The 27,945-nt window shown below is 37.5% G+C and overlaps 1 protein-coding gene across 3 annotated transcripts; it reads right to left on the bottom strand.

The window, feature by feature from the left end:
- Nucleotides 1-27,870, bottom strand: HSPB11 (heat shock protein family B (small) member 11). Of its 3 annotated transcripts, none has more exons than XM_039239110.1 (6): nt 27,792-27,870; nt 17,151-17,263; nt 8,068-8,174; nt 6,348-6,416; nt 2,399-2,442; nt 1-221 (listed from the first exon to the last, which is right to left on the bottom strand). In XM_039239110.1, exons 2-6 carry the CDS (start codon nt 17,246-17,248, stop codon nt 108-110), a joined length of 432 nt encoding a protein of 143 aa, XP_039095041.1. In that variant the 5' UTR covers nt 17,249-17,263; nt 27,792-27,870; the 3' UTR covers nt 1-107. The 3 variants fall into 3 exon arrangements, with proteins under 3 accessions (XP_039095041.1, XP_039095032.1, XP_039095049.1); XM_039239101.1 differs by lacking the exon at nt 27,792-27,870 and adding an exon at nt 27,271-27,328; XM_039239118.1 differs by lacking the exon at nt 27,792-27,870 and adding an exon at nt 18,578-18,885.
- Between the last annotated feature and the right edge of the window lie 75 nt (nt 27,871-27,945).

The raw sequence follows: 27,945 nt of genomic DNA, 5'->3' as shown, positions 1-27,945 counted from the left end.
TTGATACAAATCCCTTTAATAAAGTGTATCAACGACAACTTCGACAACTTTGTGTTTAAATAAAACATATTGTTAAAAAATCATGCAAGTGTATTTTGTTATACCGACTAAGAAAGATTTGAGACTGCCATTCCCTCTGCAGAGACGCTGTGCACGGATGCAAAATGATCAAAGGCGGACATAATAATGAATCTCAAGTAGGTGGCGTGGCCATCCCGGGCCTGTGACGGAGAAATCAATATGAATGCTTTTAGCGACTCCAGTTAACTGTTGAATGGCAGCTAGCAGAGGAAAGGGTTTGATGCAAGAATGATATCCTAAACATATAATAATATATAAGGTGTAACACTCAGAAGAGAAGCCAGCTGCATATAACAGTATAGTTGCTCTGATGTATTAGCAGGCAAATACCAGCATTGATTTGATGAATAAAAGCAGGTGGAGCTAACAATTGCAACTTTACATTTCTGATTCATTTTTAAAAAATATTTTTATTTTTGAGAGAGAGACAGATCATGAGCAGGAGAGGGGCAGAGAGAGACAGAGACACAGAATCCAAAGGAGCTCCAGGCTCTGAGCTGTCAGCACAGAGCCCAACACGGGGCTTGAACTTATGAACCGTGAGATCATGATCTGAGCTGAAGTCTGACGCTTAACCGACTGAGTCACCCAGGCGCCCTATCTGATTTATTTTTTTAAGTGTCTTTCTATGGGGCGCCTGGGTGGCTCAGTCAGTTGAACCTCCAACTTCAGCTCAGGCCATGATCTCATGGTTCAAGAGTTCAAGCCCTCCTTCGGGCTTGATGCTGTCCCATATCTGGCAGGCTTGATGCTGTCCCATATCTGGCAGGCTTGATGCTGTAGGCACAGCCACTTCAGATCCTTCATATCCTCCCCCTCTTCCCTCCCCTGCTTGCACTCTCTCTCTCAAAAATAAACATTTTTTTCAAAAGTGTCTTTCTGAAGTATTTTGCATCTTAGGCGATCTCCCTCGTTTTATGATTCCTCTGACTATATACCCTGCAACATTATTATACTTTCACATTTATATAATTTCTCTGGAAAGCAAATTGACAATATACATAAGTAACTATAAACATGTCTACACTGATGGACACAATTAAATTTCTCTTCCTTGAAATTTAATCTTAAAGAATAATTTACAAGGTGATGATCATGGTAGCAAGAACATGCAGAACGTGACCCCTGTATATTACTTGCAATGACAGAGGGAGGAAAATTGAAATTAGTACACATTTGCCTATTTTCATACATTAATTATGAAAGCTGTAATATAATATTGTTTAAAAAGATACAAACTTCATTTGATAACTATGCGATGCATACTGACAACAAGAAGAAAAAAAGTGTAGTAAAAGCTGTTGTGGCAGGCTAATAAAATCATGGGTGATTTCCAGCTTCCCGTTCCCCCTTACTATTTCCCAAATGTTCCATATAATTATGCAATGCTCCTTGATTCACAGTGAGTCCTGAAACAAAATACTTAGCAGAAGCTTACTAATCATAACCCATTAGTAAACATAGACAAAAACGGGTGATAAAATTCAGTCTAATTAATCATTTTTCTGGCCCCCACTGGCCTCCCGGGTCGTTGGACACATGTGGGTGGTAGAGAAGATAATTAATAGGATTCAAAAACTTCCTACAGAATCCTTTGAAATGCTGTGCCCAGTATGTCATGAAGAAGGAAACTTAAAAGACTTTAAGCCTCATTTAGAGAAACCTTAATTAAACAAAACTACCATCTTAAAAAAAACAAAACAAAAACCACACATTTAGTTGTTTCACTTTTTTTGTGTTTGTCTGAAACCGGGGCCTGATAAACTAGCAGGAACAGAGAAACCCCTGATGAGGCAGCAGCTTCATCAACGGGCATTCATTCCACTTGACAGGCAGAGCCCAGTGGAATGTTGTCGAAAAATGCTGGTTCTCTTTCCACCTCATCTCTCTTTGGCCTATTTGTTGCTGATCCTATGCTCCAGTTCCCCTTATGTGAATCTCCCTTGTCCTTTCATGCTTAAATTAACACCCGATTTTGGCATCTCAACCTTTTCTGATTCCTATTCTAAAAGGCCTAGGGAATCAAACGAAAGAAAGCAAAGCAAGTAAATACGTCAAATCAATGAACACAATAAAGATAAATAAGTGAACTGCTTTATCCTTGCTGTCATTCTACTAGAAAAGAGCCTAGTTTATGAATGCTATATTTAGATTATAGTATTACTGAGAATAACTTCTCTGTTGGTTGACTGGATGTAGAACCAATAACAGATCATGAAGGTATTTATTAACTTTATGACTAAAGAGATAGATTTAAATTTTAAATACATTGTGCTGGCTAAAGATAATGTTTATCTCTACAACTATATTTACTTACCATAACTTCTTCATTTTGAAGCTGCCCCTCTGTGTGGACTAGATCTAAAACAAATTTAACAGAAATGAGTTAGGGATCAAAATACATGAAAATACATCAAAATACAAAACCTACTGAAGTTTATGCTCAGCAAAACATGATGTCTGGTAAACTATAGTTAGATCAGACTTATCAGGGTTTGGGGGTTAAAATTCAATTTCAAAATAGGAATATGTGATACAAAAGGCATGAACGATAGACTGTGAGCTCTAGAACATCTATAGTAAGTATAAACAAAAGGAAATGTAAATTACAGTAAAGGAATATAAAGTAAGGAATGGATAAAATGTGGAAATCCCTTTTAAAGATCAAACTACTAACAGTTATTACAGGCCTAAAAGGAGCCATTTTTTTTTAAGTTTATTTATTTTGAGAGACAGAGACAGAGTGGAGAGAGAGTGGGGAAGGAGCAGAGAGAGAATCTCAAGCCTCAAGCAGACTCCATGCTGTTAGTGTGGAGCTGATGCAGGGCTTGAACTCATGAACCACTAAATCATGACCCGAGCTGAAATCAAAAGTTGGACGGTTAACCAACTGAGCCACCACCCAGGTACCCCTTGAAAGGAGCCATCTTATTGCCACTCTCACAGGTAATGACTACAGCTCGATTTCTCACACTAAATTTTTACTGGGATGTTGAATTATGCTGCCCATCAATTGGTCTTTTCAGGTATCTAACTTAAAAAACCTTTACTTATGCAATTTCAAAACATTAACTTAGTTGGTCACAAGTTAATCATATCAAACATTTTTTGGAAATATTTGAAATTTTTTTAATGTTTATTTATCTTTGAGAGACAGAGACAGGGTGTGAGTTGGGGAGGGGCAGAGAGAGAGGGAGACACAGAATCCAAAGCTGGCTCCATGCTCTGAGGTGTCAGCACAGAGCCTGACGCCAGGCTCAAACTCATGAACAGTGAGATCATGACCTGAGCCGAAGTTGGATGCTTAGCCGACTGAGCCACCCAGGCACCCTGGAAACATGAAGTATTTGATTGATATAATGATAAATATTGACATTATTGAGAAATTAATTTTATCTGTATCAGAATAGTTAGTATACACAATTTTCCAAGGCACATGCTACAAACAGAGTAGTCTCTGGGAAGTAAGATGGTGCATGACTGTCTCCTAACCTCTCTCTGAGGTAATGAACAGTAATCCCCTGCTTGACCCTTTCTTTCTCCTCCAGTCCTGCTCCTGAGAGGTCATGTTTTCAACTCCTTAAGCTTTTTTTTTTCCTGGAATTGTAACATGTTTATATTCCTCTTCTCAATTTATAAATGTTTACTGACTTTATATTACGGTAGGAGAAAGTTTAGGTCTCTTACACCAATATTCTCTTCTTCTTCCTCCTGTAACTTTTCCCTCCTGCCATCCTCTCAATTTTGAAGTCAATACTTGATGGTTCCATTATTGCCTATATAAATGTTATTTACTGCTGAAATGAGTAATGGACCACAATCCTATTTTCTTTCTTATACAATTCCTCCTCCACCAGGAGTTAATAATAAGCTCTTCTTTGATTTGTTTACTTTTATAATGATGAAAAGTTGGAAAATCTCACATACATAAAAGAAGACAGGATATAATTCCTGTATACACGTATCATTTTGATTTTATAATTACTAACATTTCAGTGTACTTGATTTATGGAATTTTTTTGCTCAAGTATTTTAAAGCACATTCTAAGACAACATGACATTTCACCTCCAAATATTTGGTTATCTATCTCTAAATAATAAGAGTATTTTCTTATGTAACCATAATACTATTATCATACTAACATTAAAAAAAGCTTTAGGGGCACCTGGGTGGCTTAGCTGGTTAAGCGTCTGACTTCAGCTCAGGTCAGGATCTTCCAATTTGTAGGCTTGAGCCCCACGTCAGTCTCTGTGCTGACAGCTGGAGGCTGGAGCCTGCTTCAGTTTCTGTATCTCCCTCTCTCTCTGCCTCTCCCCTGCTTGTGCTCTCTCTTTCTCAAAAATAAACACTAAAAAAAGTTTTTTAAATGCTTTAATAGCATATAATAGCCAATCAACATTCAAATCTCCCAACTATTCTCAAAATGTCATTTTATAGTTGCTTTATTCAAATCAGAATTTGATTTAAAATCTTTTAATCTCTGATAACCCCCCCATTTTTTCCATGTCAGACTTACTGATGAGACCAGAATGTAGAATGACACACATATTGTCATCTTGTCTCTTCGTGGTTTCATTAAATTTGTTCCTCTATCCTCTGTTTCCTATTTACTAGAATTAGAACTAAAGGCTTCATTATATTAGGGGTTTGAGGCCTTCATCAAATGTCTTTGTCATCTTTGGCTGTCTTTTGTTATCTTTTTTTTTTTTTTACTTTTTTTTTAAATGTTTATATTTGAGAGAGAGAGAGACAGAATATGAGTGGGGGAGGAGCAGAGAGAAAGGGAGACACAGAATCTGAAGCAGGCTCCAGGCTCTGAGCTGTCAGCACAAAGCCAGACGCAGGGCTCAAACCCACGAACCGTAAGATCGTGACCTGAGCCAAAGTCGGACGGCAAACCGTCTAAGACACCCAGGCGCCTCTGTCTTTGGTTACTTATAATAAACCACTTGAAAATTGTGTGCATCAACCAGGCTCACTGACTAGTGGATTTCAATAAGTGACCAGGAACGAACTAGCCTTTGTCAGCATCCATAGGTCTTTTTTCTGCAGCCATTCAGTTTCTACAAAAATGAATCATTCAATCTCCTGGCCAGGGCTATATTCTTGGTGGCCGTCATAAATAGTAGAGCACAGAGGAGTTCCCACCATTCAATACACAGGCTTCCACTTGAATCCTGGTTTCAACTCCATGCCTCACTTTTTCTACTATGCCTGGTCTCGCTGAGTTCTAAGCCTCAACATTCAGTGATTCTAGTCATGCCTGGCAGGTGGTCTGTAGTCCAGCATTGTGGGATAGGAGAACTTACCTAGGGTCCAAACACCCTATATATAGATATTCAACTACTCACCCTTTTTTTCTGGCCCCTGTCTCACTTGCACTTTCCATGGTACCTCTTACATTCAAATTCTAGATCTTTCTAGGGTTCTGTTTGAGCAAACTGGCTTGCTTCACATTGATATTCTCCTTGATGGGCACTTGGGTTATAACCTACTCCATTCAGCTACATAAGTTACTTCTCTTCCATTTGTATCCTCTCTTCCATAATATCCATCTCTCACATCTACTTTGGTCTCCTGTGTTTTTTGTTTACTTTTATTTTTTCTCTTGTAGGTTTATGCCTCATTTTCTTTTTTTCTTATTTTTTATTTATTTTTGAGAGAGAGAATGTGCTTGCATCGGCGAGGGAGGGGCAGAGAGGTGGGCAAAGGATCTAAAGTGGGCTCCACGCTGACAGCCAAGAGCCCCATGAAATCATGACCTAAGCCAAAGTCAGATGCTCAACTGAGTAAGCCACCCAGGTGCCCTGATTCCTTTTATTTCTTTACTATTATTTTCATGATATTTTCATGGAAGGAAAAGAAATAGACACATGAAAGCAGTATGTTTTGTTTAACTAGAGGCAATTCTGCTGATGATATTTAAATAGTACCACTAATTAGGAAAGAAGGAAAGACCAGAAACTAATATTTACTGTCTACCATATGCCAGATATTAAATTCACAAAAACCTTAATTGGTAGGTTACCGTCTCCATTTTTCAGATCAGGATTCTGAAACCCGAAAAAATTAAGTATTAACATGCTAACAGTTACATAACCAGTAAGTGAAAAGGCAGTCTTGTATTCAAACATGGGTTTTTCTAGGCTCTCAATAAGTCACAAGAGTCATCTTTTTCCACGAAAATGCACTCGAACTGGAAATATAGAGCCAAAGCACAATACTTCTTCATGATCAGAACACTGCCGGTAAAACAAGCACATACCTCTTTCAATCCATAGCTCAAAATCCACTGGCTCTTTAGATGTGCTCTTTTCAATCCTCAACGTCCTCACTGACATTGTAAGTAAACAAAATGAATAAAGTGTTAATTACCTACCTGATTTTATGTTGCTGTCCCCATATTCCTTTTTTCCTGTCACAAAATGTCAACCACTGGTGGGACTGCACAAAATACTGGGATCAGAAACACCATTGAAAATCATTCACATACTCTGTTTTTCTGTAGGGCTCAAAGGTAAAATGCGGTCTTGTGTCACTGTCAACTTATAAATGTTTGCGAGCACATAACACAAAGTTAGTAGAGTCTTTGAATTTGGTATCATCCAGGGTTTTTTGAATACTGGTAATAATAATATATTATTATTTTTTAATTAATTATTTTGTGCCTTCTGATAGTATCAATTATTAATAATGATGATATTATTATTATTATTATTAGTGGTCTTGGTCGTAAACCTTTATGGAGAAACTACTGTGAATCAGACATATTTACTCATTCACTCTTGACCATAATCTTATGAGAAAAAAATATTCCCAATCCACTTTACTGATGAGGAAAACAGCCTTAGAGAAATCAGGCACCCTAGAGAAGTAAGGCAAAGTGTTCAATGATACACAGCCAGTAGGGACCAGAAGTGGTATTCAAACTTTAGGTGTGTCTGACTCCAGAGCCTCTACAATTAATGACAGAAGAGACTTTTAACCAGAAGGTAGGCATCTTTCTTCTGCGTTGATTTTTCTCCATTACTGCTAACCCAGATCCTGCTACCCAGAACCACTCTTCTCTTCTCTGTGCCCTAGGGGGAGGACCCCTGTGGAATGCACCAGTGACTACTGGTCAGGTTTGGCTAATGGGAGGCACTGGGAGAAATCTGGAGGGCAGTGGTGAAATGAGATCAAGCTGTTTTTTCACTTCCTTCCAGCTTCCATGCCATGTCTTTCACAGTGGTTGGGTCCCTTCATGACTACAGCTGCTGCTGGGCCACAGGCTCCAGCTCCCACTGGGCTCTGGTAATGCTGCTTCTGTCCCTTAGCCCAGGGGTGGTAATGATTTACTGCTGTGGCCGGTTTTGGGGCGTTCTCACCATCCCTGGTTTGTTCCCTTATCCAGAACCATAATTTTGTAAGTAATCCCATCAATACAGTCTTTTCATTTGAACCATCTGGGATATACTGTTTCCTGCCATGACTTTGTCTGAAATACTTTATCCTTAAATAAACATAAGGCAGGATTAGAATGATGTTCCAATGGGAGAGTCTCCTCCTAAACCTCAGAAAATACCATTATTAATAGAAGAGTCAAAACTATCCAATGCAAATAATCAGGGTTATCAGATTTTCACAAAGAATTTGACAGAGAACCCTAAGCCAAATGAATCTGGAATAAAGATGTTGAAGAACTTAGTGTTCTGGCAAGCTGGCTTCTTATATTCATAATAGGTCCTTTGCCAAAGATTTTCGCATAGTAAATTGCATGGAAATTATTATGTGCTCTGGAAGGGTTTCAAATTCGCAATTTTAGAGAAGCTATCTGTGCTCAAGGCAGTTAACCCATATTCCTCACTCTCCCACCCCAGTCATAAAACTGCAAAAAAGTTAGTGTTCTGCCAAAAAGTTTACTTGGTTTGCCAAAAGTTTGCATATGTGCCCCCTGTCTGTGGGAAAATTAAAAGAGGATGAATAATCACATATGATATGCTTACCAAAGTAACTTTGGATTACAAGTCTTTCAATCCTTACATGTTTGTGAAAACAAATAATGAACTCTTGGGGAAACATTCCTGTTGTGGTCCAAAATGTTTCTGGATTCCTGTTGTTAATTTTAAAGAAAAAGAGAAAGAAAGAGCCAGATAAAAATATTTAATCACAAAATTCTAGTGAATAAGTATTTTAAAAAATAATTGACCCTGGATTCTTCTTATCCCTTTCTATCTCTTCCTTCTGCCTCTAATCTCTCCCCAACTTTAATAATTCGTCTTTACTCTTAGCAGATCTATTTTTTAAAAACCCAGAAACAGAACTGATATCACTCTGTGGTCTAAAAGCTTTCAGTGGTCACTTCTTGCCCATAAATATGGCTGTGTAGTATGGCATTTTACGGCCCTGTACAATCTGGTCCATTATTAAAGTACACCATCTCCCATCACATATCCTCTCCCATTACCATAGTCACATTGGGCCAATTAAGATTCTGCAAACACGTCATACAGGCTCATGTTTCTGTGCCTTACTTAGTTCACGAGGTTCTCTTGACCTGAAAGCCTTTTTTCCCCTTACAAAAAAAGTTCATTCACTTTTTGGTTCCATTTCTCAACCCCAATAAATCAGAATCACTTCCTCAGGCCTCCTTTAAACTCAGCATCCATTTTTGCATTGGTACTTATTTCTTGTGTTTCTATGCCTCCTGCTATATGCTGAGTTCTCTGAGTCCAACCACTTTCTCTTACTTATCTTTGTATCCCAGTAACTATCACAATGGCTGACCCATAGTAGACACAGAATAGATGTGTGTTGAGAAAAAAATGCACTCAATTTTATGTTATATATATATAATTAAAGTAAGCTAGAGTAAAGAACATGTTAAGAAAAATCTGCAGGTTCAACTGACGAGTGGATCAAGAAGATGTGGTTTATCTATGCAATGGAATACTACATGGCAATGAGAAAGAATGAAATCTGGCCATGTGTAGCAACATGGATGGAACCTGAGGGTATTATGCTGAGTGAAATGAGTTAGGCAGAGAAGGAAGATACCATATACTTTCACTCATATGTGGAACAGGAGAAACTTAACAGAGGACATAGGGGAGGAGAAGGGAGAAAAATAGTTAAGGAGAGGGAGGGAGGCAAACCACAAGAGACTCTTAAATACTGAGAACAAACTGAGGGTTGATGGCAGGTGAGGGAGAGGGGAAAATGGGTGATGTGCATGGAGGAGGGTACTTGTTAGGATGAGCACTGGGTGTTATATGGAAGCCAACTTGACAATAAAATATATTTTTAAAAATCTACAGGAAGAGAAAATACATTTACACCACTGTATATATACTTTTTGGGAAAAATCCCATGCAGCTCAAACCTATGTTGTTCAAAGGTCAACTGTGCTTTACTATAAATTTTTGTAGGCCTCCTTTGTGAGATGATATGTATTGTGTATATTTTCTCCCAGTCTGTACTTTGCCTTTGCCTTTTCTTCCTTGTGTCCTTCAATGAGTAGAAGTCCAGTTTTACTACTTTTTTATTCTATGGTTAAGTGATTTTTATGTCCTAAGAAATCTTGCCTATCCCATTGTCATGAAGGTACATTCTGAAGTTTTCTTCTCAAAGCTTAGTAATTTTAACTCAGTGGAGATCTATGATCCATCTTGAATTAACTTTTGTGTTTGGTATGAGGTATGGGTAGATGTTCATTTTTATCTGTATGTTTATTCAGCTGTTCCAGCACTATGTATTAAAAGACTTTCCTTTTCTGGGGCGCCTGGGTGGCTTAGTCGGTTAAGCGTCCGGCTTTCGCTTAGGTCATGATCTCGCGGTTCGTGGGTTCGAGCCCCGCGTCGGGCTCTGTGCTGACTGTCAGCTCAGAGCCTGAAGCCTATTTCAGAGTCTGTATTTCCCTCTCTCTCTGACCCTCCCCTGCTCACGCTGTCTCTCTCCTAGAAATAAAAAATAAAAAAAATAAAAAAATAAAAATGAAAAAAAAAAGACTTTCCTTTTCTTATTGAATTGCCTTGACATCTTTGCCTAAAATGTCTATATATGGGTAGATCTATTTCTGCCTCTTCCATTTTATTGTTTTCTTCTGTTTCTGCATCCTTAGTCTTCTGTTGAAAATTAGTTGATCTTGGGGCACCTGGGTGGCTCAGTACGTTGTGTCCAACTTTGGCTCAAGTCATGATCTCACGGTCTGTGAGTTCAAGCCCCATGTCGGCTCAGAGCCTGGAGCCTGTGTGAGATTCTGTGTCTCCCTCACTCTCTGCCCCTCCCCTGCTCGTACTCTCTCTCCTTCTCTCTTTCAAAAATAAATAAACATTTTAAAAAATCTTAAAAAAAAAAAGAAAATTAATTGCCCTTGTATAAGTGACTCTATTTCTGGGCTTTCTATTCTGTTCCACTGATATACATACCTATTTTTATAAAAATATCATGCTGTTTTGATTTTTGTAAGTTATTTTTAAGTCTTGAAATCAAATCACATAAGTGCTAAAACTTTCTTCTTTTTCAAGATTGTTTTGACTAGACTAGGCCCTTGCATTTCCATATACCATTTAAAATCAATTTTTTAATGTAAAAAGTCAGTTGAGATTTTAATTGACAGTGTGCTGAATTGATAGGTTATTTTAGGTTATTTTAGGGAGAAATTGCATGCATCCTAACAATATGAGGTTTTCTAATTATTAATGTAGTGAATTTCAACTACTTAATTTTTCTCAGCAACATTTTATAGTTTTCAGTGTAAATGTCTTGCCTATCTTATTAAATTTATTCTTAACTCTTTTACATTTTAACTGCTATCATAAATGGAATTTTTTAAAATTTCAATTTCCAACTGTTTCCTGTCATTATATAGTAATACAACTGATTTTTATATATTGACCTTGCTAAATTTACTTATTAGCTCTAGTAGCCTTTCTTTGCAGATTCCTTATTTTTTGTAGATTCAGATGAAACAATGCAATTTGTGAACAAAGACAATTTTATTCCTTCTTTCTAATATTTATGCTTTTTATGTCTTTTTTTTTTCCGTATTGTATGGTTTAAAATCTCCAGGGCAATGCTGAATAGAAATGGTGAGAGCAAACATTCTTGGTCCGTTTCTAATCTCAGGGAGAAAGCATTTATTATTTCAGCACTAAGCTGAACGTGTTTACTAGATGGCTTTATCAGATTGAGAAAGTTCCCTTCTTTTCTTTGTTTGCTAAGAACTGTTATCATGAATGAATGCTGGATTTTGTCAAATGCCTTTTCTTCATCTACTGGGATGATCATATGATTTTTCTTCCTTGTGCTGGCAATGTGCTGAATCACACCCAACCTTGTATTCCTATGATAAAGTGGTAAATATGCCAACCTTGAATTCCCAGGATTAATTCCATTTGCTGGATTCAATTTATAAGGATTTATGTGTCTATGTTCATAAAGGATATTGGTCTTTACTTTTCATTTCTTGTTTCCTTTCCTTCCTTTCCTTGTAATGTCTTTATCAGATTTTAGTTTCAGGGTTACACTGTTCTCATAAAAAACAATTTGAGAAATGTTTCCTCCTCTATTTTTGAAAGATTTATATTTTTTTCCACAAAATATCTGATAGAATTTATACAATAGATACATGGCTATTCAAATATTCTTTCATCTTTTGTCATTTTTATAGGTTGAGTTTTTCAAGGAATCTGTCCATTTAAGTTGTCAAATATATTAGTCTAAATTTGTCTTTTTAATTAAAAATATTTTTTAATTAAAGAGAGAGACAGAGCACAAGCAAGGGAGGGGCAGAGAGAGATGGAGAGAGAGACTCCAAAGGAGGCTCCAGGCTCTTAGCTGTCAGCATAGAGCCTGATGCAGAGCCCATGAACTGTGAATCATGACCTGAGTGGAAGCTGGATGCCTAACCAACTGAACCACCCAGGTGCCCCTAATTAAAAATATTTTAAAATTGAAGTATAACTGACATCTAACATATTAATTTCACATATACAACATAATGATTTGGTATCTTCAATTTGTCCTTGATAGTGACTTATTAATATTTTAGAAGCTGTAGTGATACTGCTTTTTAAAAAAAGTTTTTTAATGTTTATTTATTTTTGAGAGAGAGAGAGAACGAGCATGGGAGGGGCAGAGAAAGAGGGAAACACAGATTCCGAAGCAGGCTCCAGGCTCTGAGCTGTCAGCACAGAGCCCAACATGGGGCTTGAACCCACAAACTGTTAAGATCATGACCTGAGCCCAAGTTGGATGCTTAAGCGACTGAGCCACCCAGGCGCCCCAATATTGCTTCTTTCATTGCTGGTACTAGCAATTAACAGTTTCTCCATTCTTTCTTGGTCAGTCTTGCTAATGGTTTATAACTTTTATTAATCCTTTCAGATAATCAATTTTGGTTTTGTTAATTTTTTCTAATTGTCTATTTTCTATTTCATTGATTTCTATTCTTTATAATTTATTTTCTTCTACTTTCTTTGGGTATAATTTGCTCTTCTTTATCTAGCTTCCTAAGGTGGAAATACATTTGCTGGTTCTTAAAAATTCTTCTTTATAATATAAAATATTTAGGCTATAAATTTCCCTGGAAACATCACTTTACCTACATCCACAAATGTAAATATATTGTGTTTTCATCATCATTCAGTTACAAATATTTTCTAATATCCCTTGTGATTTCTTCTTTGACCCATGGGTTATTTAGAAGTGGCATGTTTAATATCTAAGTTTCAGGGATATTTTTCCAGATGTCATTTTAACATTTACTTGTAATTTAATTACATAGTGGTCAGAGAATGAATTCTTTTTTCTCCAGCTTTAATGCAGTATATTCAACATAACAACATTATACAAGTTTAAGGTATACAACATGACCATTTGATACATGTATATGTTGTGAAATCATGACCACAATAAAGTTAGTTAACATAATCATCATCTCACATTTACCATATTTTTGAGAATATATTCCTTACAATCTCAACCTTTTGACATTTATTGAGACTTCATGGTCCAGTACATTTTAGTGAATGTTTAACATATATCTGTTTCATGTGCCATAGCTGATTATAGTGTTGTATAAACGTCAGTTCATTCAATGTGACTGACAGTATTGTGCAGAGCATTCTATCTTCACTATGTCTTTACTATCTGTATCTTTAGATTTTTCATCTGGCTGCTTTACCATTACTAAAAGGTGTTAAAATCTCCAAGTATGATTATGGATTTGTCTACTTCTCTCTTTCATCTGTCAGTTTCTGCTTTATAAATTTAGAAGATCTATTATTAGGTGTGTATACATTTAGGATTATTATCTCTTCCTGATGAAAAGATGCTCACACCTTATAAAATGTCCCTTTTACCTCTGGTAATTCTCCTTTTTCACATTCTACTTTGATATGAATATAGCCAGTTACTTTCTTATGTTTATTTTTTATAGAATACATCTTTTTCATCCTTTTATGTTCAACCTATTTGTGACTTTATATTCAAAGTACATTTCTTGCACACAGTACCTACATGGGTCATGTACTTTTATCCAGTCTGATAATTTTAATTTTTTTAAATGTTTATTTATTTTTGAGAGAGGGACAGAGACAGAGCACAAGGAAGGGAGGGGCAGAGAGAGAGACAAAGATGGGAGACACAGAATCCAAAGCAGAATCCAGGGTCTGAGCTGTCAGCACAGAGCCTGATGCAGGGCTTGAACCCATGAACCATGAGATCATGGCCTGAGCTGAAGTCAGACACTCAATCAAATGAGCCACCCAGGTACCCTTCCAGTTTGACAATTTCTGTCATTTAATTAAAGTGGCTAGCCCATTGGCATTTAATATAATTATTAATATGATTGGGTTTAAATCTACCATCTTGCTATTCATTTTCTATTTGTCCCTCCCATCTACTTTTTTCTTGTTCTATTTCTCCTTTCCTATCTACTTTTGGCTGACTAAAAATCCTCTAAAATTCCATTCAATTTCCTATTGGTTTTATACCTCTTTTTTTGTTGTGTGGCTATTCTCAGGGTCATAATAGCCTTATGATAGTTAATTTACATTAAATTCCACTTGTGCGTCATTATTTTCAATTATTTTACATTCACATATATAACATTTACTACTATACGTATATAATAAGTACCGCAGTACAATTTTTCCCATTGTGTGGTCAGTTGACTTCTTAAAAAATTAAAAGAAAAAGGATAGTTTTTATATCTACCCAAATATTTACCATTTCCAATGTACCGAATTTTTTCCTGTAGGTTTGAATTTCCATTTAGTATTATAACACTTCAACATGCAGAACTTCCTTTAGCATTTCCTGTGATGCAGAGCTACTTGTGATGAATAAAAACGTCTCTATTTCACCCTGGTTTTTGAAGGATATATTAGCTAGATACAGAATTCTGATCTGATAGGGTTTTTTTGTTGTTGCTTCTTTTTTCAGCATTTAAGATATTGTTCCACTGTCACCTGCATTCCACTGTTTGTGATGCAAAGTCAGCCCTCACTGGTACTATTGTTCCCTTGTAGTTAACATATTTTTTCCTGCAGTTACTTAAAAAATATTTTTCTTATTTTTCAGCAGACTGCAGTATGGTCTCTTTGTAATTACCTTGTTTGGGGTTTGCTGAGTTTCTTGGATTTGTAAGTTGGCATTTTTTAATAAGATTGGAGAAAATTCAGCCTAAAAGTAGAAACAACTTGAATATCCACCAGCTGATGAATGGATAAATAAAATGTGCTATAAACATAACAGTGGAATATTTTTTGGCAATAAAAATGAATGAAACACTGATACCTGCTGTAACATGGGTGAAATGTAAAAACATGTAAATGAGGGGTGCCTGGGTGGCTCAGTCAGTTAAGCATCTGACTTCAGCTCAGGTCATGATCTCACGGTTCGTAAGTTCAAGCCCCACACTGGGCTCTGTGCTGACAGCTCAGAGCCTGGAGCCTGCTTTGGAATCTGTGACTCCCCGTCTCTCTCTGTCCCTCCCCCACTCATTCTCTGTCTCCCAAAACATAAACATTAAAAAAATATTTTAAGGAAAAAAAATAAAACATGCAGTGAACTTCCTTTCTCCTTTTTTATGGACATATTAAATATCAGAGGGCAAAAGTAGAGTCAAAGGCAAGTAGAAATATTATCAATTTCTTTAACACTCAGTCTTGCGGAAATTGAGAGTTGGGAGAAATACCTAATGGGGGCAAATTTACAGCACTGTTTTCTCCAAATAATTCTATGGTTACTACCATTTAGACAAACCAACCCATGAGCAGAACAATTTTTAACATCTACTGTATAAAATCTAATAGGATTTATTGGAAATGCATACGCATTAAAAGTCTCTGATGTGTTCTGCTCAATTATCAGGTCCAGTAACTACTTTCATTCCATATAGTTTTCTATACTAAGGGTTTTGTCTAATCTAAATATTATGTCCTTAATCATTCATTAATATGGACTGATATTTGGAAAGAGCTCTATTTCTGAAAACAACTTAAGGGAAATCTTCTTATGTCTGTGTATCCTCACAGCAGTCATTAAGGCAGAGTGGGATAAATAACTATTACCTGAATTTTAGGAAGTAAAAGATGAAGGATTAAGAGGCACTGGCAAAAAACAGATACTAAGTTTTGGATTCAAACCTAAAGTTTGAGTTATGATAGTATAGTACAAAGAACCTCAAACTAGCAGTTAGAGGACATGAGTGTTAATTTTGATTCCACCACTTGGTTATCGGTGTAATTTTGAACAAGTCATCTTTACCTCTGATTATCCTTTTCCTCATCTTTACAATGGATTGAAAATACGTTTGTAAAATATCTTGCCTCTTATTTCCCAAGCTTATGGTGAGGGTCAAATGATATCACATCCATGAAACTATAAAGCCTTATGCAAGTATAAAGTAATAGATGCGTGTGTGTGTGTACTCAGCTACTTTCCAATATAATTTGAGTTTGATATTTGATAGTCTAATTCAACAAGCTACTCAACAACTATTTTAAGATGCTGTGGAGCCGAAGTTGAGTAAGTCATAGTCTCTAACTTGTAGGAATTCATAGTTAATAATGAGAGGACACACATTAAAAATGAATGATTATATATAAAAGAATAATATAGAGTAATAGAAGTATATACCAAATTCTTTTAGAGTCCAACAAAAAGGTAAACTATTCCTACATGAGGGCAAAGAGAAAGATATCAGAGAGGAGATAATAACTAGGCTTAAAGGAAAAGACTGAGTTGCTAGAATTTTATCCAGATACATGGGGTTCACAATAGAACACACAAAAAACCCCACAAGACTTGTTTTATAACTGGCTCTGCCTTCAATAATTAAAACTAGTACTTGACCTCTTCAGATGTCTCTTACCACAACTCTAAAAAATGAAAAGTTTAGATAAGATAAATTCCTAAGTCCTTCCAGCTCTAAAATAATATGATTCTATGAGTCAAACTCTGGTCATTGTACAGATATGAAGAAAGAGAACTCAAGAGAGTAATAAAATGGTCACAACTATTAAAAAAAGGAGTTTTCCCACTAACTACTTTTTCTTAGAATTCAAAAGCCTGAGAATTATATTTATCTCTACCTAGAATAAGCTCTAACACAGTGAAGAGAGGAAATTGGAATGATATCAAGAGGCTGATAACTGTATAATGCATGTGGATAGCAGGAAGTTAAGCATTCAGTTTGGCAAAGACATTGCTTAGACCACTAAGGAAAGAGGCAATATGAGAAATTACAATGTTTTTATTCCTATTTACTAAAAAACTTGGAATAAAATGTACTCTTCCATAATTTGAGGTAGTTGTTTGTTTGAAGTTTTGCCTTGTTAAGCCGCTTCATAAAAAACTATTTCTATAAAAGATTGGTTTAAGAATTATAAAGAAAGGCTTGGAAACCTAAATAAACACAACTGAATTGGTTTCAGGAATGGTATCAAAGGTAAATATTGTCAAGTAATATACTTCACCAAACATTTATTAAACTGTGTTTAAAAGTTCTCATTGTTGTAAAGCACAGTCCCAGCACTGATTTACTATCAAGACTTTAAAGAAAAAAAATAGTAACTCTTACCCATCAATCATATTTTCAGGAGGGTGTTTTTCATCACTTGATGTAGCTAAAATCACTTCCGCCCCCTCAGAGCTCAAACACAGGTCAATTTTTCTCATCTTAAAGTATTTAATCTGCAAATAAAACAATAATAACAAAAGTAAATTCCTGATTCTCTGAACTTGATCTTAGAGAAGGAAGAGAGAGAAAGCCTGTTGCCTAGCACACAGCTTAACAACCAAGCTATTCAACAAGTGGGAGAGACTCTAATGTTTATTTACATAAGTAAACTTCTAACTTCTCCCAGGAGTAATCTGTAAATGGATTATTTCTACTACTCTAACTCCACAAACAAGACTCTGACTACTCTAACTAACATCATTTCTTTGAATCTAAAATTAAAAGTCCTCAATAATGAAATAGAAACAATTAACAAGCTAAAGTGGCATGAATTAATGGGTAAAATTTTAAAAAATTTATTCTCTAATTAGTTAACATGCATGAAGTCTTGGCTTCAATAGATTCAGTAGAATCCAGAGATTCATATTTACATATAACACCCAGTGTTCATCCCAACAAGTGCCCTCCTTAATGCCCGTCACCCATTTTCTCCATCCCCATCAACCCTCAGTTTGTTCTCTGTACTTAAGAGTTTCTTATGGTTTGCCTCTCTCTCTGTTTTTAATTTATTTTTCGTACCCTTCCTCTATGATCATCTGTTAGGTTTCTCAAATTCCACATGAGTAAAATCATGTGATATTTGTCTTTCTCCAACTGACTTATTTCGCTCAGTTCCATCCACATTGTTGCAAGTGGCAAGATTTCATTCTTTTTCATCAAATTAATGGGTAAATTTTTAAAAATTATTTATATTGTTATACTTCTGAAATTTATTTTTTTAAGTTTATTTATTTATTTTGAGAGAGAGAGACAGAGAGAGTGAGTGGGGAAGGGGCAGAGAGAGAGGGAGAGGGAGAATCTCAAGCAGGCTTGCACCATCAGTGCAGAGCCCGATGTGGGGCTCAAACCCGTGAACCATGAGATCATGACGAGCTGAAACCAAGACACTTCACCGACTGAGCCACCCACACGCCCCATATTTCTGAAATTTAAAAAAAAAATCTGGAACATATAAGCAGATGTTTTTGTGACTGTTTACCCATACGTTTACCAGTTGAAAAGAGGAAACTATATTATTCACATCTTAAAAGGTATCTTACCATCACTATTTTTTGGAACAGAATGTAAAATAAGAGAGAAGACAAGCTTTTGCTTATTTTTAAATTCTAAGTCAGTCACTTAGGTCATAGATTCCAAGATATTTCTATTGTATGGTAATATTTTAAGTTCAATGAAAGTATCCTGGAAAGGTATCATTGAGCTCTTCTATGGACTCTGGTGGATAAGACAGAAGAAGACAAGAAAAGATTCTATCAGATCTTACTCACCTTCCTCCTTGATCTGGTGGTGACAGGGCACAAACCAATGTGTAGATGCAAAGTGACTATGAAGCTGAATCTATAAAGAATTTAAAGACAAAGAGTGTTTGGAAAAAGGAGAAGAGCTTCCAATTCCCTTCGTATCCTGGCCTCAGACTAATTTTTTTTTTAAATGAAACTATTTCAAATAAGCAATCAACAAATTACAGAGAATATCACATATGTTAAATAACTATGTATCCACTGTCCAGATTTAATAAATGTTAACATTTTTGCCCTCTTCCTTCCTTGCCCAGAGGAAACAGCTATTCTGAAGTTGATAAATATGCCTCCTTACTATATTTTTATACTTTTACCATACATGTATCCTTAAATGATATGTATTGCTCTTTCAAAACTTAGATGCTTTCTCAGTATATATATATCCTTATGCTACTTGCTTTTTTCATTCAAGGTTTTAATCATGTCAATATACATAAATCTACTTTATTCACTTCAACTGCTGTCAAGTCTTTCTCCATGTCTCTAATGATATATATTTAGGTAAGTTTCCAATTTTTTGCTATTATAAACAAATTTGAAATGCATATCTTTGTTTATGTGTCCTTAGCACATGTGGGGGAAAGTCTTTATGATAAAAGAGTCTCTTCGCAGAAGTATAATGGCAGAAACTAAGAATCAGCATATCTTCAAGTCCATAATTGATCAACTTTATCTCTCAGTTTTAACAATTTACATTACCATCAGCAGTATGTGAGACTTTCTGCTACCTCATATTCTCACCAACTTGGTATTGTTAGGTATTTTGGCTTTAGCCAATCTCATCGGTGTGAAATAGTATCTCAATAAGGTTATAATTCATATTTCTATTATTAGTGAGGTTGAACACTGTTTCATGTGATCAAGAGCCATTCAGGCCTCCTTCTGTTATTTGCTTTTCCTTATCCTTTGTTCATTTTTCTATTGTGTTGCTTTTTAAAACTTTTTGTCCTTTGCTCTTTGACTTATGGGGATTTTTAAAATAAAATATTCTGGATACAAATCCTTTGTTATATTTGCTGTAAATATCATCTACTCTGTAGCTTGATTTTACTTTTTACTTTGTTTTTGTGTGTGTGTGTGTGTGTGCAAGAGTTTCCCTACCCCCACACAAAATGTTTTTAAATTACTGAACTATAACATATATACAGAAGAGAATGCGAATCAGATGTAGAGCAATAAATTTTCATAAAGTTAACACACCCAGGTAACCACCACCCAGGTGAAGAAACAGAATATTACCAGCACTTGAGAAGCCCTCTGCATGCCCCTTCCCAATCATTACCCTCCCCACCTTCCCAAGGTAAGTATGGTCCTTATTTCTTACATTAATTTTGCCTGAAATTTATACACATAGAATCATACAGTTTGTACTCATTTGTATCTGGCTTCTTTCATCATTACATTTTTGTAGAGACTTCGCCATATTATTGTGTCACAGAGTTGAAGTGCAACTAACTAAAGCTGCAATCCAGCCCCAACACAGCACAACCCCTAATAATATCAAAGAAATCATCCCTAAGTGGAGCTTCACAGGAAACTGGATATGAACTGAAAAGCAAAGAAAGATTTCTGTGACCTTGGGTACTTAGATCCCAAAGCCCTGATGGAGGGAACTGATCTCACTCCTAAGTACCTGAAATTAGAGGTAAATTGAAACTATTTATTTTTTTAAGTTTATTTATTTTGAGACAGAGACAGTGTGAGCAAGGGAAGAGCAGAGAGAGGGAGAGAGAGAGAATCCCAAGCAGGTTCTGCAGTGTCAGCACAGAGCCTGATGAGGGGCTTAAACTCATGAAATTGCGAGATCATGACCTGAGCCAAAACTGAAAGTCAGATGCTTACCCAACTGAGCCACCCAGGCGCCCCTATAAACTGGAACTATTTAAATAAAATTACAACTCAGTCCAATCCCAAGGTAGACTGAAATGATCTGCCCCTTATCCTGGCTGCTGGGCAAAGAAAATGGTCTTCTCTCTGGGAAAAGGCATTATCTACTTCAGGGTCTATTGTTCTTTTACACACACACTAAAGAGGTGCCTGGGTGGCTCAGTTGGTTAAGCATCCAACTTTGGCTCAGGTCATGATCTCATGGTGTGTAGGTTCGAGTCCCACGTTGGGCTCTGTGCTGACAGCTAGTTTGGAGCCTGGAGCCTATTTCAGATTCTGTATCTCCCTCTCTCTCTGACCCTTCCCTGATCATGCTGCCTCTCTCACTCAGAAATAAATAAAACATTAAAAAAAATTTAAACATACACTCAATAGGGGCGCCTGGATGGCTCAGTCAGTTAAGTGGCTGACATCAGCTCTGGTCATGATCTCACAGTTCATGAGTTTGAGCCCCGTGTTAGGCTCTGTGCTAACAGCTCAAAACCTGGAGCCCGCTTCAGATTCTGTGTCTCACTCTGTCTCTGCCCCTCCCCTGCTTGTGCTTATCTCTCTCACTCTCAAAAATAAATAATAAAACATTTAAAAAATAAATAAATAAATAAACACATCACCCAATATACAAAACCATTTCAGCCAATCTATAGATGACCCACCCAAGTTCTGGAATTACCAAAGATAGCTATTATAAATTTGTTAAATAATTTAGTGAAAAGATGGATAAAATGGGTACATAGAAAGGAACTTTAGCAGAGAAATGGAAACTCTAAAGAACAAAATGAAAATTCCAGAACTGAAAAGTACAGTGTCTCATATAAAGAATTCATTAGATGGACTTAGCAACAGATTGGATCCCCAACATAAGAATGGGTCAGTGAACTTAAAGATAGGTCAACAGAAATGATCCAAAATGAAATACAGAGAAAAAATGAAAGTAACAGAACAGAGCATCAGATAACTGTGAGACACTATCCAACTATTCTGAAATACATGTAACTGGAGTCCCAGGAGAGGAAAAATAAAATAGTATAGAAGAAAAATCTAAGAAGATATAGCTGAAAATTTTCCAAAACCTATAAAAGTCATAAATCCCAGAACCAAGAAGTTCTTGAATCCTAAGTTGGGTAAACACAACAAAGAAAACCCCACCTAGCTGCATCTTAGTTAATGGCTGAAAGTGAAAGAAAAGATAAAAAAGTAACAGTACCCAAAGCAAAAAAAACAAAAAACAAAAAACAACAACAACAAAAACCACATTTGGGAGAACAAGAATAAAAGTTGACTTTTCATCAGAAACAACAGAAACCAAAAGACAGGGGCGCCTGGGTGGCTTAGTCGGTTAAGCGTCCGACTTTCACTTAGGTCATGATCTCGCGGTTCGTGGGTTCAAGCCCTGCGTCTGGCTCTGTGCTGACTGCCAGCTCAGAGCCTGGAGCCTATTTTGGAGTCTGTGTCTCCCTCTCTCTCTGACCCTCCCCTGCTCACGCTGTCTCTCTCTCTCTCTCCTAGAAATAAATAAAAATATTAAAAAAAAAAAAAGAAACCAAAAGACAATGAAATGACATCTTTAAAGTCCTAACAGACAAAATATAAAATTCTATATCCAGCAAAAATATCCTTCAAAAGTGAAGGCAAAATAAAGACACTTTCAGGCAAACAAAAGCTGAAAGAATTTATCAGTAGACCTACGCTATAAAAAAACATTAAAGGAAGTGCTGCAGGCCGAAGGGAAAAGATTCCAGGTTGAATCCTGGATATGTGGGAAGGAAGAGCATGGAAAATAGTATATATATATTGCTAACTTAGAAGACTATTTAAAAACTTTCTTTAGAAGACTTGACAATTTTAAAAATAGCAATGAATGACAGGGATTTAATAGATATAGAAATAATAAATACAATAATAATATAAAAGGCAAAAGGAGAATAAATGAGACTATTCTTTGTAGAGTCCTTGTCAAGTTCTTATGTTGAACATTAAGTGATATACTATTAATTCGAAGTAGATTAGGACGTTAAGGATACATGTTGTAATCCCAGGATTAGAATAAATTCATCACTAAAAGCCACAAAACAAAAAGTTACAGGAAGAAGGCCAATAGAAAAGAAAAAAATGGGATTTTACAAAAATATCTGTTTAATCTGAAAGAAAGCCAAAAAGAAGAATCAGTAAATAGAAAATAAATGGCAAGAAGATAGTTTTAAACACAAATACATTGATGATTCCATTTTATTTATTTTATTTTATTTTTTTAATGGTTTATTTCTTTTTGAGACACAGAGAGACAGAAGACGAGCGGGGGAGGGACAGAAAGAGAGGGGGAGACACAGAATCTGAAACAGGCTCCAGGCACTGAGCTGCCAGCACAGAACCTGATGCGGGGCTTGAACCCATGAACTGTGAGATCATGACCTGAGCCAAAGTCGGACGCTTAACCAACTGAGCCACCCAGGTGCCCCTGATTATTCCATTTTAAATGTTAATAAACTAAACACTACATTATTGGACTGAATTTTTAAAAACCCAATAGATGGGGCACCTGGGTGGCTCAGTTGGTTGAGTGTCTGACTTTGGCTCAGGTCATGATCTTGGTTCATGAGTTTGAGCCCTGCACTGGGGCTGCACTGGGGCTGCTCTCAGTCAGCCCGCTTTGGATACTCTGTTCCCACCCCCTCTCAAAAACAAACAAGCAAACAAAAACAGTTAGATACTCTTTTCAGTAAATCCTTTAAATATAATAGGTACCCTTTTCAGAATACCTTCTAAATATAAGGTTAGACAGAAAGTAGGATAGAATAATAAGTCTTAATATCTTAAGTCTTCTACTTAACTTTCAAAACTGGCTTGGTTCTGTGCTTTGTACCTTTATTATCAGAAAGATTTTTAAACTACAGAAAAAATCTTTTGAGATGTTGACTGTAATTCCATTCCATTTATAGATTAATTTAGAGAGAATATCATGTTGGGGTTTTTAAAAAAATTTTTTTAATGTTTTATTTATTTCTAGGAGAGAGAGAAAGAGAGACAGCGTGAGCAGGGGAGGGTCAGAGAGAGAGAGAGTCACAGACCCTGAAACAGGCTCCAGGCTCTGAGCTGGCAGTCAGCACAGAGTCCAACGCAGGGCTCGAACCCACGAACTGCGAGATCATGACCTAAGCGAAAGTCGGACGCTTAACCGACTAAGCCACCCAGGCGCCCTGAGAGAATATCATGTTTATGAGTCTTCAAATCCATGGATCCAGCATATCTCTTCATTTAAGACTTCTTAGGTCCTGAAATTGTTCTCTACTTTTCCCTACACGTACCTTCACCTATTTTGTCAGGTTTATTTTCAGATGTGTTATTGTTTCTATTGCTATTGTAAACGGGATTTTTATAAAAGCAACATTGTTTTAAAAAAATCTTATTCTTTACCATACAAAGAATATTTCTAAGATTTCATCATTAAATGTGATGCTCACTGACAGTTTTTTGTTGGACGCTGTTCTTTGGGTTATAGAAATTTCCTTCGCTTTTTAGTTTGTTAGTTTCCATAAATAAACATTGAATGTTATCAAATGCTCTTCTAACATTTACTAAGATGATCATGCAGACTTTTCTGCAAATTGATAATGTGATAAATTAAATCAAGGCTTTCTAATGTTACACTATCCCCAGTTCCTAGCATAAACTCTACCTACATGCCAAGCTAGATTACCATTTTTATCCATAGTTGGATTCAGTTTGCTAATATTTTATGTAGCATTTTTACAGATCTATTTCTAGGTGAGACTGGCTTACAGTTTTCCTTTGTTATTCAGTTCCTATCTGGTTTTAAAATCAACACTGTACTCCCAACATAAACAAGTTGGAGAGCTTCCCTTTTGTCTAGTTATTGGAGCAATCTGTGTAAAACAGAGCTTATTTGATCCTGTAAGCCTGCTAAAATCTTTCTAGGCACATTTTTTGTTTTTACTATTTCAAATTCAATTGTTCTCTTCAGGCTTTCCACACTATCTTGAGTCAATTCTGAAATTTCTATTTTGTAGAAATATTATCTATTTCTTCTTGTTTTTATATTTATTGGCATAAAGTTCATTTTTATTGTAATTTAAAAATCTAGTATCATAGGGGCTCCTGGGTGGCTCAGTTGGTTAGGCGTCTGACTTCAGCTCAGGTCATGATTTCACAACTATGGGTTCGAGCCCCATGTCGGGGTCTGTGCTAACAGCTCAGAGCCTGGAGGCTGCTTCGGATTCTGTCTCTCTCTCTCTCTCTCTCTCTCTACCTCTCCCCTGCTCATGCTCTGTCTCAAAAATAAATAAACATTAAAAAATTTAAAAATCTAGTATTATAGAGTTGAAAGCCATGGTGAGATTGGTCAAGAAAAAAGGAATGTGTTCTAACATTTTCTATCTGTGCCTCTTTTCTTGGCTTTTTTCTTGCATTTAATACTATCGATACCAGAGAACTAGTGTCAGATGAACACTATTAAGCACTTAGTTTGAAGAAAGATGATAAATTCCTAGAAATACAGATCAATGAATTTGGGTGTTAATTTTCAACAAAATTCTAAAATTATTAAATTTCAGTATTGAAATGAGAGCCTTGAAAATATAAACAAGAGAGTAGTACAATAGGAAAGAGAGAAAGCAGTAGTTCACAAAGATTATACCAAACCTAAACATTTCTTGTTTGTTTCAGAGTTACTACCAATTATGGACATGTTCTGAACATTTCAACAAAACTTCAGACAAAGCCTCTCAAGATACCATATGGATCAGAAATGTGGGTAGATACCTTTAGGTAGATATTTATAACTCTTTGAATGGCTATGCTCAAAGAATGATGATTAATAGAACAGAATGAACTATGAAAGAACTCTGTCTTTATGCCATTTAACATTTTTATTAATTAAAGATGGAAAAAGTATGCTTATCAATTTTGCAGATGACACAAAGCTCGAATGTCAGCTAATATGCTGGATGACAGAATTAGCACACAAAAAAATGTGAGCAAGGTAGAAAGATGGGATATGATGAATAATACATTTAATAAGGATAACAATAAAGGCCCATACTCAGACTTAAAAAATCAATCACAGAAGGACTGGTCTAGATTGGGGTTGGCAAACTACTGCCTATGAACCAAATCTAGCTTGCCCTCTGCTTTTGTATGGCCTATCAGCTGAGAATGCTTTTTATTTTTAATTACTTTTTTAAATTAAAATATTTTGTGATACATGAAAATTATATGAAACTCATACTTCAGTATCCATGAATAGTTTCATCGGAATATGGTCATGGTACACTGTCTATGGCTACTTTTGTGTTATAGTGACATAGTAGCAATCATAGAGAATATAAGGCTCATAAAGTTGAAAATAATTATTATCTAGCCCTTTCCAGAAAAAGTTTGTCGACCATTGATCTAGATGTGTAAAACGTATAGGTTTGGTTCATTATGAAGTCAGACTCTAAGGCAAGAGTGTGCATATCAGCCCCCAAAAAGATAAAGGATACTATCTTAGATTCTATTAGTAGAGGTAAGGAAGAACTATATCCATCAAAATTTTTGAATACCAACTAAGGACAAGGAATTGTGCTTGCAAAGATGACTACAACCTAAGACAAAGACGGTGACTAAGACTTGGTTCTTGTCTTCAAGCTCAGAGTCAAGGAAGAGGGACAAGCAGGCAAAAAATACTATAATATGTTATGCGTAATAGTGTGATCTACATCCAGAAAAGTGTTCAGTTCGTAGGACACTGTCAGCCTTGATATTGTCAGAGGAAAACAAAAAGTTCATAATGATCTATGAATTATCACATGGAGAAAATTGGAAGAATTAGTAAACGTTTCAAAAGAGAGACTGGAGAGAAATGTGATTAATATCACAAGTGTTCAAAGATGAAAAAAAGGATTCGAATTTTTCTTTTTCAGCTCCAAGAGGGAGAACTGCTTTGCGACATAGTCTAAACTCCAGCCCGGGACACCTTACTCTAAATACACAGGTGTTCCCTCAGGGGCTCAGTTTACTAAAGGGGATGCATTCTGTGGTGCCATCCTCTGCATTTTTTAAGGTCACTGACCCTGGACTTCCCTGATGCCTTATTCTGTACTCTAAATCCAAGGCCACTTAGCCACCCTTTCATCTCTAGTTCATGTGCCATTTCTCGTCCTTCTCTGTGAAAACCTAGAAGGGTCAAGTTCGCGGTGTCCCTGACTTGGTACTCTCAGAGGCCTAGGCCTTGGGCTTGGTATCCCTAGAAAGGCAAATCAGCTCTGACACTACCTCCTCGCCTCCATCCCAAACCCTTCTCGGTCCAAGGCCATTTCAGGACCTCCGAGGGTCCTACTAAACACTCAGGCCTGATCGCTCCACTCCAAATTATATAAAATATATTAACTGAACCCACATCCTACATCAACTATAATTCATAATCTATGGCTTATGTACCAGTTGAGAGATTACTTATTGTGGTAGACTTATTAATTTCGATTTGCAGTTGTTTTTCCCTTTTGAGAGTGAAAACATTATTTCGGGGTTCAAAAAAGTTCGTGGACTGCCACTGGTGACTGCGTCAGACTTCCCCCATCCCGGTCCCCTCACGAGCCGCCTCAGCGCCCTCCCTCCTCGCTACGCGTCTCCTCGCAACCCTCCCCACTCTCGCCCGCCCGCCTCTCCACCAGCTCCCCGTTCGGTGTGCCTCCATCCAGCCAGACTCCCGCCCACCCCGGTGCCAGCCCAACCAGCCCCGCCGCCCCGCCGCCCCGCCGCGCCGCCGCGCCGCTCGCCTAAGCCTCCCGTTGGCTCCGAGCGCGCAGACATTCCAGGCTGGGGAATCTCCTTTCCGTCCCGCCCCGCCCCGCCGCAGCGCGCCCCGGCCCCTAGCCCCGCCCCCTACTCCAGGCCTCCAAGGAGTTCCCGGGAGCGCGCAGTTCTCTTCTCGGGATCTTAGCTCCACCCACCGCAGGCCCCGCCCCGCGAAGCCCGTCCCGGCCCTCTGCCCAGCCCCGCGGGGCGCGCGCAGATCCGGACTCCCGGCTCTTCCCTCCTACCAGCCCACGAGCCCCGCCCCACGTAGTCCGACCCGGCCCTAAGCTCCGCTCTCCGTGCGCGCTCCCGTCTCGACTCTCGGTTCTTTGCCCCACCTCTCCAGTAGGCCCCGCCTCCGGGCTCTCCCTTACTTTGAGGCTAAACTACGTAGCCCCACCCTAGGGCCTTTCCCCAAGCTGGTGCCCGAGCCCGCGCCGCCTACCCTCCCTCAAACCATATCAATCCCAGGGGCTTGTAGGACCCAGGGGACCGCCCTTACGTGGGGACGCACGCGCAGTCCCCCACCTCTCCCGGATCCGGGCCCTCCACCCTCAGGTCTCCAGCCCCGGGCCCGGCCCCGCCTCCAGCCCGGCCCCGCCTCTCATGCCGGGTCCCGCGCACGCGCGTCTCTCCAGCCCAGCCTTCTCCCCCGC

The sequence above is a fragment of the Hyaena hyaena genome, unplaced genomic scaffold, assembly GCF_003009895.1.
Source record: "Hyaena hyaena isolate Hyena2069 unplaced genomic scaffold, ASM300989v1 scaffold_5, whole genome shotgun sequence".
NCBI lineage: Eukaryota > Metazoa > Chordata > Mammalia > Carnivora > Hyaenidae > Hyaena > Hyaena hyaena.
Note: the sequence above shows the minus strand (reverse complement) of the source record. Positions and strands in the feature narration are given on the sequence as shown.

Coding starts and splice junctions, on each gene's coding strand:
- HSPB11 (XM_039239110.1), bottom strand. CDS start 17,248: ATGAGAAAAATTGACCTGTGTTTGAGCTCTGAGGGGGCGGAAGTGATT. Junction 8,175..17,150: donor CCTGAAAATATGATTGATGG/GTAAGAGTTACT, acceptor AATTAACAACAG/GAATCCAGAAACATTTTGGA. Junction 2,443..6,347: donor TGAGCTATGGATTGAAAGAG/GTATGTGCTTGT, acceptor AATTTGTTTTAG/ATCTAGTCCACACAGAGGGG.